We start from the raw sequence: 18,360 nt of genomic DNA, 5'->3' as shown, positions 1-18,360 counted from the left end.
GTATAAGTAATTTACAAAAAGACCTTGATGAGATTAAATTGAACCTTAAGGGTGTAACAAAGAAAGATGATTTTGATATGTTTACAAAAGATCTAGTCAGAACACATGATTTGGAGATAGTAGTTACTTCAATTGTAAATAAACTTTTCCAAAGATTTGAGTCTACAATGGACAAAAAGATCAACTGTAGAGTAGCACAGGTAGAAAAAGAAATGCAAGAAAAAATTGAATCTTTGTCTATTGAAAATGCAGACCTTAGAAAACAAATTGATCAAGTAAGAGAAGCAGTCATCAATGATAAGAAAATTTTGAAAGACACTGTTAAATCAACACAAGAAGCCATTATAAGTGCAAATTACAATGAACAATATTCAAGAAAAAATAATATCAAGGTTATGAATTTTCCAAGACATGAAAAACAAGACTTACGATCAGATTTCATTCAGAAAGTAAGGAGAGATCTGAATGTGCAGTTACAAGAGAGAGATGTAGTAGCTATCCATCGCCTGCCCTCAGATCAACCTGGGCCGAACCCTGTCATTGTTAGACTTTTCAATAGTGACGTCAAAAGGAGCATAATGAGAGTGAGAAAAGACTTAAAAGACCATGTACGATTCTCTGATGATGTCACAAGGAGAAATATGCAACTGATAATCAAACTTAGAGACATGGAATGCTTTGAATCAGTGTGGTATTATAATTGTGGGGTTTTTGGAAGAACTGAAGATGGACTACAACTAAAATATAGACTTTTTGATGACGTCCGAAGAAGACTACAGGAAAGAAAATAAACACTTGATTTTCTAAATTGATAGTTTTTGTCTATATATATGTTAACATAGAAATTTGAAAACAAACTATATAAATATATTTAATTATTGTGAATATTAGTATTAGATTATTGTTTAAACACATTAGGTTGGCAAAATTTCGTTTAAAAATATTAATTCTGCAATACTGGAAATTTTGACATAAAAAGTATAGAATGGTACTTTTGTGTTGCCATATTGAATCATTTAAATATGTTTTTAATCTTTTTTCATTACAAAATCTTCAAACTTACTGTCTTCAATTTCTGGGAATTATCCTGTTTGATATTTATATGTCCTGTTACTGTCTGCAATGTTGTGTTGTTTTTGAAAAATATTTTATGTTGTATATTGGTATAAAGTTATTACAAATATGGGTTCTTTAAAAATTCTGTCTGTTAATTGTCAGGGACTGAGAGATAAGGTAAAAAGAAAAGATGTGTTTAATATGCTGAAGTTAAAAGCATGTAATATTTACTGTATCCAGGATACACATTTTACAAGTGATTTAGAAAATAGCGTTAGATCCATGTGGGGATATGAAAGTTATTTTTCTTCTGTCAGTTCCAATTCTAGAGGAGTTGCTATATTATTCAACAATAATTTTGAGTTCAAAGTGTTAAAAGAAAAAAAAGATATAAATGGTAACTATTTGATTTTAGAAGTTTTTATAGAAAATCAAAAAATTACTTTAGTGTGCTTATATGGACCGAATATGGATAGCCCTGAATTTTTTGATAATATTATGAGCATTGTAGATGATTTTGAAAATGAAAGTTACATAATTTGTGGTGATTTCAATCTTGTACAGAACCCTTATATAGATTATTGTAACTACAAACATACTAATAACCCTAAGGCTAGAGAAAGTATTTTAGAAATCATCGAAGAAAGAAGCTTAATAGATCCATTTAGAGAGCTTTATCCCAATGTCCAAAGGTATACTTGGAGAAAAAGAACTCCATTTAAACAGGCTAGATTAGACTTCTTTCTTTTTACAGATAATATGTTAAATAGTCTCAAAAACTCTGAAGTACATCCAAGCTATCGTTCAGATCATTCTATGGTATTACTTGAACTGGAATTTAATTCTTTTATTAGAGGAAAAGGTTTATGGAAGTTCAACAACTCCTTACTTTATGATATGGAATATATAAATACAGTTAAACAAAAGATTAGTGAAATCAAAGCACAATATTGTGCACTTGTTTATAATTTTGATAATATTGATGAGATTGATAATGAAGATATTCAATTGAGAATTAATCACCAACTTTTTCTTGAAACTTTATTGATGGAAATCAGGGGGAAAAGTATTTCCTATTCCAGTTACAAAAAGAGGGAATCTGAAAAAAGGGAAACAACTTTACGAAATGAAATTATACAGTTAGAGGATATTGTTGACGAACTTTCAATAACTAAACTTGAGAGCAAAAAAATTGAACTTGAACAATTACGTATTAAGAAATTAAAGGGGAAAATAGTCAGATCACGTGTTCAATGGATAGAGGAAGGAGAAAAACCAACAAATTATTTTTGTGGACTGGAGTCAAAAAATTTTATGAGTAAAATTATACCAAAAATTGAAAGAGATAATGGGGTTATACTTACTGATCAGAACAAAATTTTAAAAGAAGTAAAACTTTTCTATGAAAATTTATATAAGAAGAGAGATAACTCAAGTTCAGTAGCTGATCTGAAAGAAGATCTTAAAAATGTAAATGTTCCAATACTTTCTAGTGATGAGAAGGAGAGCTTGGAGGGTAGAATCACAGTCAAAGAGGCTGGACAGGCATTAAAAAATATGAAAAATAATAAAACTCCTGGCTCTGATGGATTTTCAACTGAATTTTTCAAATTTTTTTGGAAAGATCTGCAGTTTTTTGTGGTTGAATCTTTAAATTATGGTTCAGAACAGGGAGAATTGTCAGTAACACAAAAGCAAGGAATTATTACTTGTCTTCCAAAAGGAAATAAACCTCGTCATTTTTTGAAAAATTGGCGTCCTATTTCACTTTTAAACACTGCCTATAAAATTGGGTCTGCAGTAATTGCAAACAGATTTAAGAGTGTCCTTGACAAACTTATTAATTTAGATCAGACTGGTTTTATTAGTGGGAGGTATATAGGAGAAAATATAAGGCTTTTATATGATATCATGCAATACACAGAAGACCATGAAATACCTGGGCTCTTGTTGTTAATTGATTTCGAAAAGGCTTTTGATTCTATTTCTTGGGATTTCTTGCTAAATGTTTTAAAGTTCTTTAACTTTGGGGAATCAATTATCAACTGGATAAAAGTGTTTTATAATAATATAAAGTCTGCAGTTATACAAGGGGGTAACCTTTCTGAATTTTTTAACATAGGTCGGGGCTGCCGACAAGGCGATCCGCTTTCACCTTATCTTTTCATCCTATGTGCTGAGATTCTTGCACTAAAGATAAGAGGAAATAAGGAAATTTGTGGTATTGAAGTTACTCAAGTTGAGCATAAGTTGTCACAGTTTGCCGATGACACTTCATTGATTTTAGATGGTAGTGAAAAATCTTTATATGAATCTTTATCTGAATTGGACTGGTTTGCAAAAATATCTGGTTTAAATATAAATTTTGCAAAAACACAAGTAATTTGGTTTGGAAGTAAAAAGTATAGCAAGGAAATTTTATGTCCTGATGTTAACCTTTCATGGGGGGAGACAACTTTTAAACTACTTGGTATAAATTTTGATGTGGACTTAGAAAATATTGTCAATATCAACTATAATGATAAAATTATACAGATTAAGAATATAATAAAACAGTGGTCAAAAAGAAACCTTACAATAATAGGTAGAATAACTGTGATAAAAACTCTTGTTTTACCTATTTTAAACCACCTTATTATTTCTTTGCCTAATCCTTCAGACAGTGTATTCCAAAAAATTAATAACATTTTTTATACATTTGTATGGAACTCTCCTATACATAGAGTGAAGAAGGACGTATTGATTAAAGAATATTTGGAGGGAGGATTAAAAATGATAGATCTTTATAGTTTTACTATGGCACTCAAATCATCATGGATAAGAAGGATTTTTCAGAGAGATAATAAGTGGCAAAGTATTCTGATGTCTGATATTGATAAAAATAAACTTTTTAACTGTGGTGTTCAGTATATCAAACAAGTTAGTTTATATATCAAAAACAGTTTTTGGAAAGATGTATTCAAAGCATGGGAAATGATAATTGATAAAGAAAGAAATATGGACTATGAATATTTTTTATCAAGTCCTATTTGGTTTAACAATATGATTAGAATTTGTAATAAACCTGTTTTTTACCAACATTGGTTTAATCATGGTTTACAATATGTAAATGATGTAATAGATGAAAATGGATTTTTTATTTTTTATTTCATTAGAATTGTTACAGCAATGTTACAATATCAATGTAAATTTTTTGAATTACATGAGTGTTATTTCAGCTATCAAAAAAGCAGCAAATAATTACAAAAAAGATTCATATAAGTTATGTTGTCCATTTATTCCAGCTTGCTTACAAGTCTTTTTTAAAAGTAGAAAAGGTTCTAAAGATATGTACAAAATACTCATTAGTAACAATGTGACCCCAACAGGACAACTGAAGTGGGGTGAAATATTAGGTGAAGATCTCATTTGGAAACATATATTCAAACTACCTTTTACAGTCACTGTCAATACTAAACTACAGTGGCTTCAGTACAGAATCAACCACAGAATTCTTGCCACAAATAAATTTTTATGTAAAATAAAACTTATTGATAACCCTTTATGTACTTTTTGTAAATTAGAAGATGAAACTGTTGAACATATTCTGTGGAATTGTGAGATTATCCAAAATTTTTTACAAGATATTGATTATTGGTTTTTATCTGGTGGGGTAAGCCTGCCATTGAATAAGTTAAATTTTATTTTTGGAGATATATCAAAAGTTCGAAAAGGTGACCCATATAATTTGATTTTTCTATACATGAAACAATATATATACAACAGTAGATGTTTTTCAAAAGATCTTTCACTCAGTGCCATTAAAGAAAAGCTAAAATATATGTACAATTTAGAAAAAATAATGGCAGTCAAAAATAAGAGACAAGAGCACTTTGATACCATGTGGAATGCATTTAAAGAATTATTTTTATAATTCAATTTGTCATTTATTATTTACAGAAAATTATTGTCAAAACTAACATAATATATTATTGTATCTAATAGCACAACTTATTATGTACTGAAAATCTTACAGGATATTTTAACTTCTTCCTTTTTCATAAAATACTTTAGCCTTCTCATGTGCCACACAGTGGTACATAAACATTTAACTCAAATTATCTTTTCTTCTGTATTTATGTTCTCTTTTCATATAAATATAAAACTGAATTTTCAACAATGTTTATTGTCATAAATAAATAGATATTCAAATGTATTGCTAATATTACTGTATGTATGTTTGATGTGTTGTATTTGTTGTAATTCTTGAAAATAATAAAAATTAAAAAAAAAAAAACTGGAAAAATCTCCCTTTTTTAATGAATAAAACCACATAACTCGGAAACTTAAAATCTAAAATTTATAAAAAAGAAAGGGAGCTCACGTCAATAGATATAAACAATTCACCAAAGTCTCATGCAAATTGGTTAAAGCGTTTTGAGTTATTGTCCGACATGTTGACGCTGGAAGGACAAACGGACAGACAATGGTATACCATAATACGTGCGTATAAAAATGGCCTAAAAAATTAAAGATAACAGAAAGGAAAGACCCCCCCATCCAGACCCTTCTACATCACTTTGTAATGAAACATTGAACTTAATAGATACATATAAGTACAATAGATTATTATCTGTATGTCTCTGTAGGACTTGGTGACTATTATCTTTAATCAATATAATATAAATGGTACTAGATAATTGGTTTAGAAAATCTATGTTATGGAAGTTTTCTGGTGAGTTTGAAAATAACAAGGCTCCAAAATATACATTTAAAGAGGTCATTTTAAGCCAGAAAATTTAAATGCATGCTAAATTCATTTTTGAGAAATTTGGTAGGAAACGGCTAAGAGTTCTCTAGATTTCTCATGTAAATTATATACAGAAGTTTTTCACTGCCAAATTCTGTAATGCAATATCAAGGATCAAACAGATTTTGCAGGGATATATTGAATTCAAAGATGTCTAACAATGAAATTATGAGAAGAAAAGCTTGGGTTATAGATCAAAATTTTATGATGCTTTAAATTGAAAAGACAGGGAAGCTGAAAATATTGAAAATAAGTTTGCTAGAATGACCCCCTGAGGGTTTAAAGCCACAGTTTAAAAATAAATAAGATATGAAAAATTCTAATTAACAATAATCCTTGATTACAACATCCCAAGACTTAATCACATCATAGAATAAAAATCAATAGCCGATTTTTCCTTCGAAAATCCAGTTAAAAATGAAAACAACACATTAATAAATTTCATGTGTTCGAAGCGCTTTTCTGGATTAACCTTCATCAGGAATGCTCAAAGCCAAATATTAGAAAGCCGATGATGTATTAGAACAGTTGAAGAAACATAAATAATGTTAATTGATTAAAATTCATCATCTTCAAAAGGGATGTGACTCATATTCCCTGTCAGTGTTGTATATCTCATGTGAAGCCCTAATAACAATTATATAATCTTTTTCGTTCGGAGGGGTATATGGGCTCATATTAACTACCAGTGTTGTATATCTCTTCAAGTCTTATATTTAGCCCAAATAACAATTATGTTATCTTTTTGGTTCAGAGGGTATATGGGCTCATATTCCCAGTGTCAGTGTTGTATATCTCATGTGAAGCCCAAATAACAATTATGTTATCTTTTTGGTTCAGATGGTATATGGGCTCATATTCCCTGTCAGTGTTGTATATCTCCTGTGAAGCCCAAATAACAATAATATTATCTTTTTCGTTCAGAGGGTAATATGGGCTCATATTCCCTGTCAGTGTTGTATATCTCCTGTGAAGCCCAAACAACAATTATATTATCTTTTTGGTTCAGAGGGTATATGGGCTCATATTCACTACCAGTATTGTATATCTCCTGTGAAGCCCAAATAACAATTATATTATCTTTTTCGTTCAGAGGGTATATTGAACAGATATATCATGTTAAGGAGGGGTATTTGCGAAAAATACCAGTCGAGAGAATGTTAAATTTCGCAATTCATTCTCAAGACTGGTATTTTTCGCAAATACCCCTCCTTAACATGCTATATCTGTTTAATTACACCGAATGTTAACGTTCAAAAACGCATTGATGATCGTGACGTTACAAGTGTCCAGTCGGATAGAGTATTTTTTGGCAAATACCATGGCAGAGAGGGTTAAAAAGGCATATCCTTTTTGCATATAACCCGGCGGCGTTAAAAAATGAACGATATTCATTTTATAACAGTAAATTGGTGAAAAATACACTGGCTATCAACCAATCAAAACCCAGGATTCTTACATAAGGTGTAATTAGGGCTCATATTCCCTGTCAGTGTTGTATATCTCCTGTGAAGCCCAAACAACAATTATATTATCTTTTTGGTTCGGAGGGGTATATGGGCTCATATTCACTACCAGTATTGTATATCTCTTCAAGTCTTATAAAGCCCAAATAACAATTATATTATCTTTTTGGTTCAGAGGGTATATGGGCTCATATTCCCTGTCAGTGTTGTATATCTCCTGTGAAGCCCAAACAACAATGATAATTATCTTTTTGGTTCAGATGGTATATGGGCTCATATTCCCTGTCAGTGTTGTATATAACTCCTATGAAGCCCAAACAACAATTATATTATCTTTTTGATTCAGAGGGTATATGGGCTCATATTCCCAGTCAGTGTTGTATATCTCCTGTGAAGCCCAAACAACAATTATATTATCTTTTTGGTTCAGAGGGTATATGGGCTCATATGTATACCCTGTCACAGTCTTCAATCAGATTGAAGGATTAACTGGGATATATGATTATAAATAAAACAATATGAGTATCTTTACTCAAAGCTAAGTCCAAATACTGTAGTAATATTCTCTAGAACACATTGGTCCAGGTGATAGCAATAGCAATATCCTCCAGAACACATTGGTCCAGGTGATACCAATAGTAGTAATATTCTCTAGAACACATTGGTCCAGGTGATACCAATAGTAGTAATATTCTCTAGAACACATTGGTCCAGGTGATACCAATAGTAGTAATATTCTCTAGAACACATTGGTCCAAGTGATACCAATAGCAATATCCTCCAGAACACATTGGTCCAGGTGATACCAATAGTAGCAATATTCTCTAGAACACATTGGTCCAAGTGATACCAATAGCAATATCCTCCAGAACACATTGGTCCAGGTGATACCAATAGTAGTAATATTCTCTAGAACACATTGGTCCAAGTGATACCAATAGCAATATCCTCCAGAACACATTGGTCCAGGTCATTGTAACCAATGACAGATTTAACATGTGTAATATGTCACTGTGTATTTTGAAAAGCAACTAGCTTTTGTTGTGCATAATCTCTATATATATCTATCTATATACTGTAAATGCAGAAATTTGTGCATGCATTTGCAATTTTTGAATATTGAATAAAAATGAAAGATTATTTATTGCCATTTCATTGTACCTGAATAAAACAACATTTATAATGACAGTGAAACCAATCACCAAGTTTCCAGTTGATATCTAGTAGGCTTCTTACATTCACACCCAATTAACAGCTATAGGTACGGCAGATACAACAGGTAATAACACAGATAAAAATTCCAGAGGTTCTGAAGGTTTTTTGGACTTCACTGGTCTTATGGTCCAGTAATTTTTCAAGCATTACTGGTCCAGTCAGTGTTTTAGCAGTCTTTTGCATTATGAGTATTACAAAATTCTTACATCTACACTGGTCATTTGGTCCAATCATTAATGACATTTTACTGGATTGAACCATTTATAATGGCCATTGCCACATGTCTGACGGACCTTAGGAATGACTGATTAACCTGCTGTACAAGATTGCAAAATCCAATGATTGCAATGGTATATGGAAATGTAGACAAAAAACTGCTGTATACAGTAAAAACAATTATTTTAAATTGGAATTGTCAACACAGATCCTATTGTATTTGCCGTAACGATACCCAGCAACAGGGTGTGTTATTCGAGAAACAATATTTCAGATTTAAGTTTTCACCCAAGCCTCAATTTCACACAAAAATATGTAGGATATAGTAATTATGACAGAAGCTGTAAACACATCAAACGAAGCTTTATAGATACGATTCATTCCAATACACTGTAGAAAAGATGTGAAAAGTAATACTTCAGTTACAGAGTTGTGTCCCTTGGAGGAGTTATCTCCCTTATCATGACTAGTGAAAGCAGCTTAGGCTTGCCTGCTAAAAGTGTGGTAAGCCAGGACAGGCTAGTTAAAGCATAAAAACTAATTATATATTACTTGAAAAGGGAAGTAACTCTTCCTCCAATGACATTCATGCTGTAAATGAAGGCAAATAAAATCATTTGACAGTGCGAAAAATTGAAGCATTTGATAATAAAATAATATGATTGGTGCTTTACAATACCTGAAAGCAGGAAGACTACCTCGTCTTAAAAGACGTTCCACATTCATCACGCTTGAAAAAATAAAACTTAGCATGAAACCTAATAACATTAGAATTTAGTACCACTGTACAAAATGAACATAGGAAGAATTAAAAACTTAAGTTAGAATAAAACTCAAGTCAAAGGTAATTATGATTTAACCAAAAAAATATAGGTAAAGATATTAATCTTGAAAGCAACTATAAACTGTTGTTGGTCTGCCTTACATCAACTTATAGTCCCCCCCCCCCCCCCCTTTTTTTATAAAGCAGCTTCAAATATCTTTTAAGCATCCTCATAACAAAATTTCACATCATTTAATGTTATATTCCTACAAAGGAAAGATTTTGGAAAGACTTTGCAGAGCATGCTCAGAGCTTTCAAGAATAATCAAAAGGTTACGTAAAATGTACAGGTTATGTTGTAACTTAATTACTGCTGTTAAATGGCAAAATAGAATTACCAAAAAACTTCATCACAGCATATTAAACCAATGGGTTTATAGGATTCCAGGAAGACCTTGGTAGAAATGAAAATGTATTTTCCCACCATTTAAAAACCGAGATACCTCACCTAAATCTTTTCCTGCAAAGACAAATCTTTAAAATATTTTTTTTTCAAAAGTAAAATTTCAAACATGTATATTTTCACTAATATTTTGGCTTTGTTGAACATTCTTTTCACTGCTGACAGATGTCTGCTCACAGTATTAGTTATCCATATTCATACATTATTTTTACATGAATAAATAACTTCTTCCAATAAAATCCCCAAAATGTATACTGTGGATTATCTATTTTTCGTGGCACACCAACTTGTGTGGATTTTTCTATTTTTCGTGGCAGACCAACTTGTGTGGATTCTTCTATTTTTCGTGGAACACCAACTTGTGTGGATCTCATAGACATTAATATTCACACCAATAACTAATAAATTTTCTCTACGATTATAAGTATTTTTTTGCAAAACCATGGCAACAAATATCCGAATAAATGTGGATAGTGTCCACATGTGGACACAGATGATGCCCCCGCTTGCACATCATATAGTTATAAAGGGACATAACTGAAGAACGGTAAAAGTGATGCTATCCTATTTGAACTTGATCTGAGTTTTGTGGTAATAAGCATTGTTTGTAAGTCTCATAACATTTGGTTGAGGCTAACTTAAGTAAAGAACAGAAATTTTTCTATTTGTAAACACGCATAACTCTAGAACGGTTGTGTATAAGTTTTATAACATTTGGTTGAGACAAACTAAAGTTGAAGAACAGAAACGAAAAATTCAGCAATTTTTATGTTTATAACGGGACATAACTCAAGAATGGTAAAAGTGTTGCCACCAAATTTCGTACTTAATCTGTATTATACATAATAAGCATTGTGTATAAGTTTCATAACATTTGGTTGAGGCAAACTAAAGTTAGAAAACGGAAACAAAAAATTTGTACTTGATCTTAGTTTTGTGGTAATGAATATTGTGTATAGGTTTCGTAATGTTTGGTTGGGGCAAACTTGTGTTACAGAATGGAAACTAAAAATTTTGCAATCTTTCGATTTATAAAGGGGCATAACTCAATAATGGTTAAAGTGACACTACCCAAATTCATCTTGTTCTGTGTTTTAACAGTGGAAGTTTCATAACATTTGGTTGAGGCAAACTTAAGTTAGAGAACGGAAACCAATTTTGGGAAGTACGGACGGACGTAAGTACGTACGTACGTACAGACGGACAAGGGTAAAAATAAAAATACAAGTGTTCCGGAACATCAATCCACAAAAATTTGTACCCACAAAAATAAATGAATCCACAGAATATATGAAACAGCATCATGAGTTAAGGCACCTGTTATGTAGAGCATTCAGAACTGTATAGTGCTGCTGATGTTATGAGTTAAGGCACCTGTTATTTACAGCATTCAGAACTGTATAGTGCTGCTGATGTTATGAGTTTAGGCACCTGTTATGTACAGCATTCAGAACTGTATAGTGCTGCTGATGTTATGAGTTAAGGCACCTGTTATGTACAGCATTCAGAACTGTAAAGTGCTGCTGATGTTATGAGTTAAAGCACCTGTTATGTACAGCATTCAGAACTGTATAGTGCTGCTGATGTTATGAGTTAAGGCACCTGTTATGTACAGCATTCAGAACTGTATAGTGCTGCGGATGTTATGAGTTAAGGCACCTGTCAACAATATAGTAATGTATGAAATCATGGAATAAGTAAAAAGTGTGACTTTAGAACTGGTTTGACCATACTTTTTTCTACCTTAACATACAAGGTAATAAATAATTCCTGATTAAACAAGTACAAGTCAGCAATGTTGAATTCCATGTACCAATTAACTGCCCAATTATCTCCCCTCTTAAACTATTGGATTGAAATACAGATGTTAAGTCCATGATTTGCTTAAAAAGATCAGTCCTTTCTAACTTTCTGTTCTGGTAATCATTACATCAGCCAATGAAATTTCAGCCTTCAAATTTTTGAAGGTGAGTATCATTACAACAAAACCAGAGGATCTCGAAAGGTCTTTTAAACAGAAAGTAAAACAGAGTGTTTTCAGATCCTTGTAAGCAAAATGAGGACACAGGATCTTTATCTTAATCTGGTTGCCCTCTTAAATAGTATAGCTGTAACAGAATATATCACTTCAAATAATGCTCTATATGCAGATCATATTCCAGTGTGACACGTTTCAGGTTAAGAAGGACATCATCATCATCAAATGAGCTGCATTGGATAGAAATCAACCATATGCAAGTGCACGTATACATGTACATGTATAAGACTTTGATTGATTTTGGAACATTCAAATACGAAATCAAAGATGAATTTTGGTCTGTTTTGTAGGGTTTTTATAACAACTCAATTTTCAAACAGTTACAAACTTTGAATAGAGATTTTTTCAAACCGAAAAAGGTTAAAAGATGTATTGATAGTCACTTGCATAATGTCGATTTCTATCTGACCCAGCTCAAATCATCTCAAATCTGTATAGAAATATCACTTGTATCTAAAATTTTTCCCACCAGATGATCTAACACTACTTTTATAAACTTACATGTTATTCTGTGGCCGATTTCCCAGATGTAACAGCTGGCCAACAAAACGCAGAGGGGATGTTGGTTTACTGACATTTGGACTGGTTGCTACATTGCTGTTGTTATTTTGTACGTCTACATTATTGGGTATATCTACAGTTAAACCTGCAATGAAAGAGAAGATTACATTAACACAGGATGTCTACATTACTGGGTATATCTACAGTTAAACCTGCAATGAAAGAGAAGATTACATTAACACAGGATGTCTACATTACTGGGTATATCTACAGTTAAACCTGCAATGAAAGAGAAGATGACATTAAAAAGGATTGTCTACAATCCCAGTATATTTCTATAGTGCTATCTAGAACAAAACTGATAAAATGAAAAAAATCTGATATCAAACGGTTGATATTGTAATGAGTATTCACAGCTGATGTCTCTTTGACACATTCCCCTTTTCCATTCTCAATTTTATATATAGGTGGCATTTTTTATACACTTTGTTTTTCTGATGGTCTGATATATATATACCATGTGGTTTACTGTCAAAACTTTCATGTCCTGTGAAACCAGGTATCCGTTTTAGAGCAATTTAGATAACATGTCACCATCCTACAACAAGTATTACTGTCAGCTATTGGTCACTAATGATACCCCCCTATAAGTATTTGGTAAACAGAAAGTTCAAGAGTGATGAATCTGAAACCACGTCACACAGTAAAGCATGCTCACATTAAGCCTGATAACAAATTTCAGGAAGCTATCATTATTATTTTGCAGTTCCCAAGAAAAATGCAACATACTTTTCATTCATGGCCATTATTTGTTAGAATTTGAATATTTTAGTATTCGTTCAACAGAAAGATGAAGATCAGTGATGAATCCGAAAACACATCACAATTGTTAATAGCATGCTCACACTAAGCACTCAGGAAGCTTTGATTTATAGTTTCTAAGAAAATGTGATGGACATTTCATTGGCTGGAGAGAACACGGGTAAAACATCAATACAACCCCCCCCCCCCTTTTCTCCTTTGGAATGAGGTATAAAGGATCATTTCTCTGAATGCTGTTTTTATTCTTTTATGCAATGAGAAAGGAAATTGCTTAGGACATTTTTTAAGCATAAAGAACGAGTTGCTTAGATGATTTCATACAAATTGTGCTGGTCACTTAAAATGCATTCATACATGGATCTCATTAAACTAATAAAATCATGAAAATTGGCATTAAATTGTTCAATACAATAATTCTCATATCCTGCATTTCTATAGGTTCTGACATCATACTGATTCATACTGGGTTGTTACTTAACTGTATTCATAAAATACTTAAAAGTTAAGGTCAAAGCCATAAAACTTCATTTTCCTGAAGGAAGGTGAACCTATTAACATCAGCAAACTAATGTTTAGGTGCCTGTTTGTTACATGCTAATTATTATGTAAGAGCAAAGGAAAGCTTCAATCTCCATTAATATTATGTTTCAATTACAAACATGATGTAATCTTCAAGTTATTCTGAACAAACCTATGTAATCTTTCTTTTACTTAAAGTTAATTGACCTATCATTAGCTACGAAATTGCATTTTGAATGAATTCTGCATGCAGTTGCACTTTTCACATTTTTGTGGAATGCAATTTATCATAGAAGTTTTTTCCTAAATGGTGAATGATTGATATAAGAAATGTGATACCCAACATTGAACATTAAGTAATTAAATGACAATGGAATTTCAATACTGTAAGAATCTTAAATAAGGAGATGTGGTATGATTGCCAATGAGACAACTATCCACCAAAGTTCAAATAAAGTGGATATAAGCAATCATAGACAATCATATGGCCTTCAACAATGAGAAAAAAACGCATTCAGATTTTAATTTATTCATATAGATTATCCTGTTAATTCAGAATGAATTTTTCAATAGAATAAAAGTATTACCAATTCTGTTTTACAACATGTCTTTAAACTACATTAAATTTGTCTATTATAATTGATTGTTGTCAGGAATTCAAGTGCACAATCAATTCAGGAATTTCAATGTACTTTATTAATGCACTGAAATAAGAATCCCAAACTGAATAGATTTTGATATCTTCATTTCAATGCAGGATATACTCAAATTGCAATAATTGATCTCACATTTATTTCCATTCTTCAAATTTTGCAATAATAAATGCACACAAAAAACATCTAAATTTTCTGTATTCAACAAGGTAGCTTGTATATTATTTCAGTATTTGTCTATAGCTGTTTTGTTGTTAGACTAATACCATGTTGAATATTTTTGTAATGTATTATGTAATGTGTTATTTTGTTTTCATGTAATGCCATCAACCCCATAGGGTTATATTAATAGTGCATTATTTTCAATAATCTATTATTCTCTTGATTTTATTTCTAAATCTCCCCCCCCCCCCCCTTCCCCTTTATAACACAGTAGACTAATTGAACCAGAAGATCCATCTATTAATAACTACCTTTATGTATATGAAATAATTAAAATTTTAAAAATGAAATTCTTCACACTAAGAAAAAGGTTAACAATATTTATGATACAAGATAATTATCATTTTGGTCTAATGAATTACATGTCTGGTATGACTAAGAAACATTGACAAGTGTAACCCTGTATCTTGTGACTCACGTCAGCTGACTAACACTCAAGTTTTTACAGTCAAGTATTGAAACAGAAATATATAACAATTAATGCATCACAGATGGAAACAAACATCTTTTAATCTCAAAAATTTCATTCAAACATGTTACTGAAAAAAAGAGAGGCGAAAGATACCAAAGGGACATGCTTAAACGCATAAATTGAAAATAAATGGACAATGCCATGGTTAAAAAACGAAAAACGATGAAAAGACAAACATCATGCAGTACACAAAACACAACACAGCACATGTACATTAGGCTTGGTACATGTATTACAGGTTAAAAATAGATCTGGTCATGTCAATCTTGCTCACAATAGGTATAGCTGACATTCCTTTTTTAATGTGGGTCAAAAGATGCAACCATTTTTCCAAGGAGAAGTATGATCAATTCATTTGATGAGAGTAAAGAAATAGAATAGGTATCAAATTTTCAACTGCATAATGTGGACACACTGGTGACCATCTAAACGTTTTGTCCATTCTGGGTCAAATCCGAACGACAAAATTCACTGAAGATCTACTGTACACTTGTGTGGTATCATCAAGACAATAAGACAGCAACCAGACAACAAAACAAATAAAAGAGGAATGTGTCCGATTGATGCCCCCACTTGCCTATAACATTATAAAGGTACATAACTCAAGAATGGAAAAAGTGACGCTACCCAAATTTGTACTTGATCTGAGTTTTGTGGTAATAAGCATTGTGTATAAGATTCATAACATTTGGTTAAGGCAAACTTAAGTTAGAGAACAGAAACCAAAAGTTCATCAATTTTCCATTTGTAAAGGGGCATAACTCTAGAACGTAAAAGTGACGCAACCCAACATCAAACTTGATCTGTGTTTTGTGGTAATAAGCATTGTGTATATAAGTTTCCTAATATTTGGTTGAGGCAAACTAAAGTTAGAGAACAGAAACCAATTTTGGGACGTACAGACATACGGACAGACTTACAGGCGGACAAGGATAAAACTTAATGCCCCCTACGCTACGGTTGGGGAATAACAAAAATACATCAAGCGGGAAACAAACAGCCTCAACAATGCCAAGGTATCTACAAAATATGTGCATTTCACACTTGACCACAAATGACAGGTGTCTACACAATATGTGCATTTCACACTTGACCACAAAAAGTCAGATGTCTACAAAATATGTGCATTTTACACTTGATCACAATAGTCAGGTGTCTACAAAAGATGTGCATTTCACACTTGTCTGCAAATGAGAGGTGTCTTCAAAATATGTGCATTTCACACTTGACCAAAATTGACAGGTGTGTACACAATATGTGCATTTCACACTTGACCAAAAATGACAGGTGTGTGCACAATATGTGCAATTCACACTTGACCACAAATGACAAGTGTCTACACAATATGTGCATTTCACACTTGACCACAAATGACAGGTGTCTACAAAATATGTGTATTTCACACTTGACCACAAATGACAGTTGTCTACAAAATATGTGTATTTCACACTTGACCACAAATGACAGTAGTCTACAAAATATGTGCATTTCCCACTAGAACAATCAATACTCAGGGGTCTACACAATATGTGCATTTCACACTTGACTATGAAAGACAGGTGTCTACAAAATCTGTGTATTTCACACTTGACCACAAATGACAATAGTCTACAAAATATGTGCATTTCCCACTAGACCAAACAATACTCAGGGGTTTACACAATATGTGCATTTCACACTTGACTATGAAAGACAGGTGCCTACAAAATCTGTGTATTTCACACTTGACCACAAATGACAGGTGTCTACACAATATGTGCATTTCACACTAGACTCAACAATACTCAGGGGTCTACAATATGTATATTTCACACTTCATTACATCAAAAGACAGGTGTTTGAACACTAAGTGCATTTTACACTTCACCAGATGAACCCAGTCAGCAAGTTTACATTGTGTTAATTTCATTCATAGATCTTATAATGGCACTGATAGAAATGTGCTTCACACTATAAATATTTATAACCATGCGACATATACAAAGAAAGAAGAGGAACCTAGAATAGTATTATTGTGTTGTCAGAGTATAATTATTTACAATGGTATATATATCTGGTATACAGAAGAGTAAACAAATGTGACCACAAGTTCAACGATAAGTCAATCATCTATCTTTTGCAGTGATTTTTATTATTGACTGGAACTTATCTAATGAAGTAAAAAAAATGTGCATCTTCCAATGTTATCGAAAATAATGACAGTCCTGTTGTCCAGACCATCAAAAATCAGGTAAGTTTGCCAATTTTGAGTGTGGAGTTGGTCCTGATGTCCAACTAAAAGTTTGAGGTAGTTTTATTCTTTTTTTTTTAGGCCATCTAGTATTTAGTATTATACTATTTATAGTTCCTGATTACAATTTATAACAACATTTGCTATGAAACCATAAAGTTTTTGTGCAAATTTGCCTAATCTTGTTCATACCTATATAATTTAATTTTGGAAGTAACACGTCTTCTGATTGGCTGAAAGTTTTTTGTCTATCAGCTCATAGACATAATTTTGTCATGTGACCGTGACGTCATCAACGTTTTTTTTCATGATTTACTTTTTAAAAATGGAATTTAGAATTAAATTATAAGGAATGACTGTTATATTATTTCTGTCTATTCAAAATAACCTACAAAATGTGGTGCACACTTTTAAATAACCCGCATAATTCAGTGTGCACCACATTTTTTATGTTATTTCTTCATAGACAGAAAAATATTCCAGTCATTCCTTAAATGTATGGAAATAATTGTAAGCAAACATTTTCTGTATCTACAGAACCACCAAATATACACTAGGACCACCAGATTTGTAGTCTTGGTGGTCATTTAGGACCACCAGGCTAAAAGATATTTTCAGAACTCTGATATTCTTACATCATATGTTTATGGATACATTATTCAGACTTTTGAGTTAACAACTTTTTGCTTGAGGTGTATAAGTTATGTATAGTGCATTTTTAATATTTATAAGTTATATGATTTGCTACTGACCCCTATGGATCCATAGAGGGTTAGTAAAATCCATAAGTGGTGATGCCGACTACGTTTTGTCATGTGACATGGCCTTTTATGCGTAAATATTATATGGTATGGGTTTTGCCCACACTCTAGCTGGAAATGTTCAAATCTCCAGTTGTGACTAGACAATTCTGTCACATGTATGTATAATCCACA

At 32.0% G+C, this 18,360-nt stretch overlaps 1 protein-coding gene across 7 annotated transcripts in view; it reads right to left on the bottom strand.

Moving 5' to 3' along the window:
• Positions 1-18,360, bottom strand: part of LOC127723160 (transmembrane and coiled-coil domains protein 1-like) — an 80,627-nt gene that overhangs the window by 27,096 nt on the left and 35,171 nt on the right. For 6 of the 7 annotated variants that reach the window (XM_052229659.1, XM_052229656.1, XM_052229657.1 and 3 more), the window contains 2 exons: positions 12,508-12,652; positions 9,422-9,472 (listed from right to left, as the gene is read on the bottom strand). In XM_052229659.1, the coding sequence (XP_052085619.1) occupies positions 9,422-9,468 (47 nt within the window). In that variant the 5' untranslated portion in view covers positions 9,469-9,472; positions 12,508-12,652. The remainder of the gene's footprint in view (positions 1-9,421; positions 9,473-12,507; positions 12,653-18,360) is intronic. The other variant, XM_052229658.1, reaches the window with a different exon arrangement.

This window comes from Mytilus californianus, unplaced genomic scaffold (assembly GCF_021869535.1).
Source record: "Mytilus californianus isolate M0D057914Y unplaced genomic scaffold, xbMytCali1.0.p SCAF_13, whole genome shotgun sequence".
Classification (NCBI taxonomy): domain Eukaryota; kingdom Metazoa; phylum Mollusca; class Bivalvia; order Mytilida; family Mytilidae; genus Mytilus; species Mytilus californianus.
Note: the sequence above shows the minus strand (reverse complement) of the source record. Positions and strands in the feature narration are given on the sequence as shown.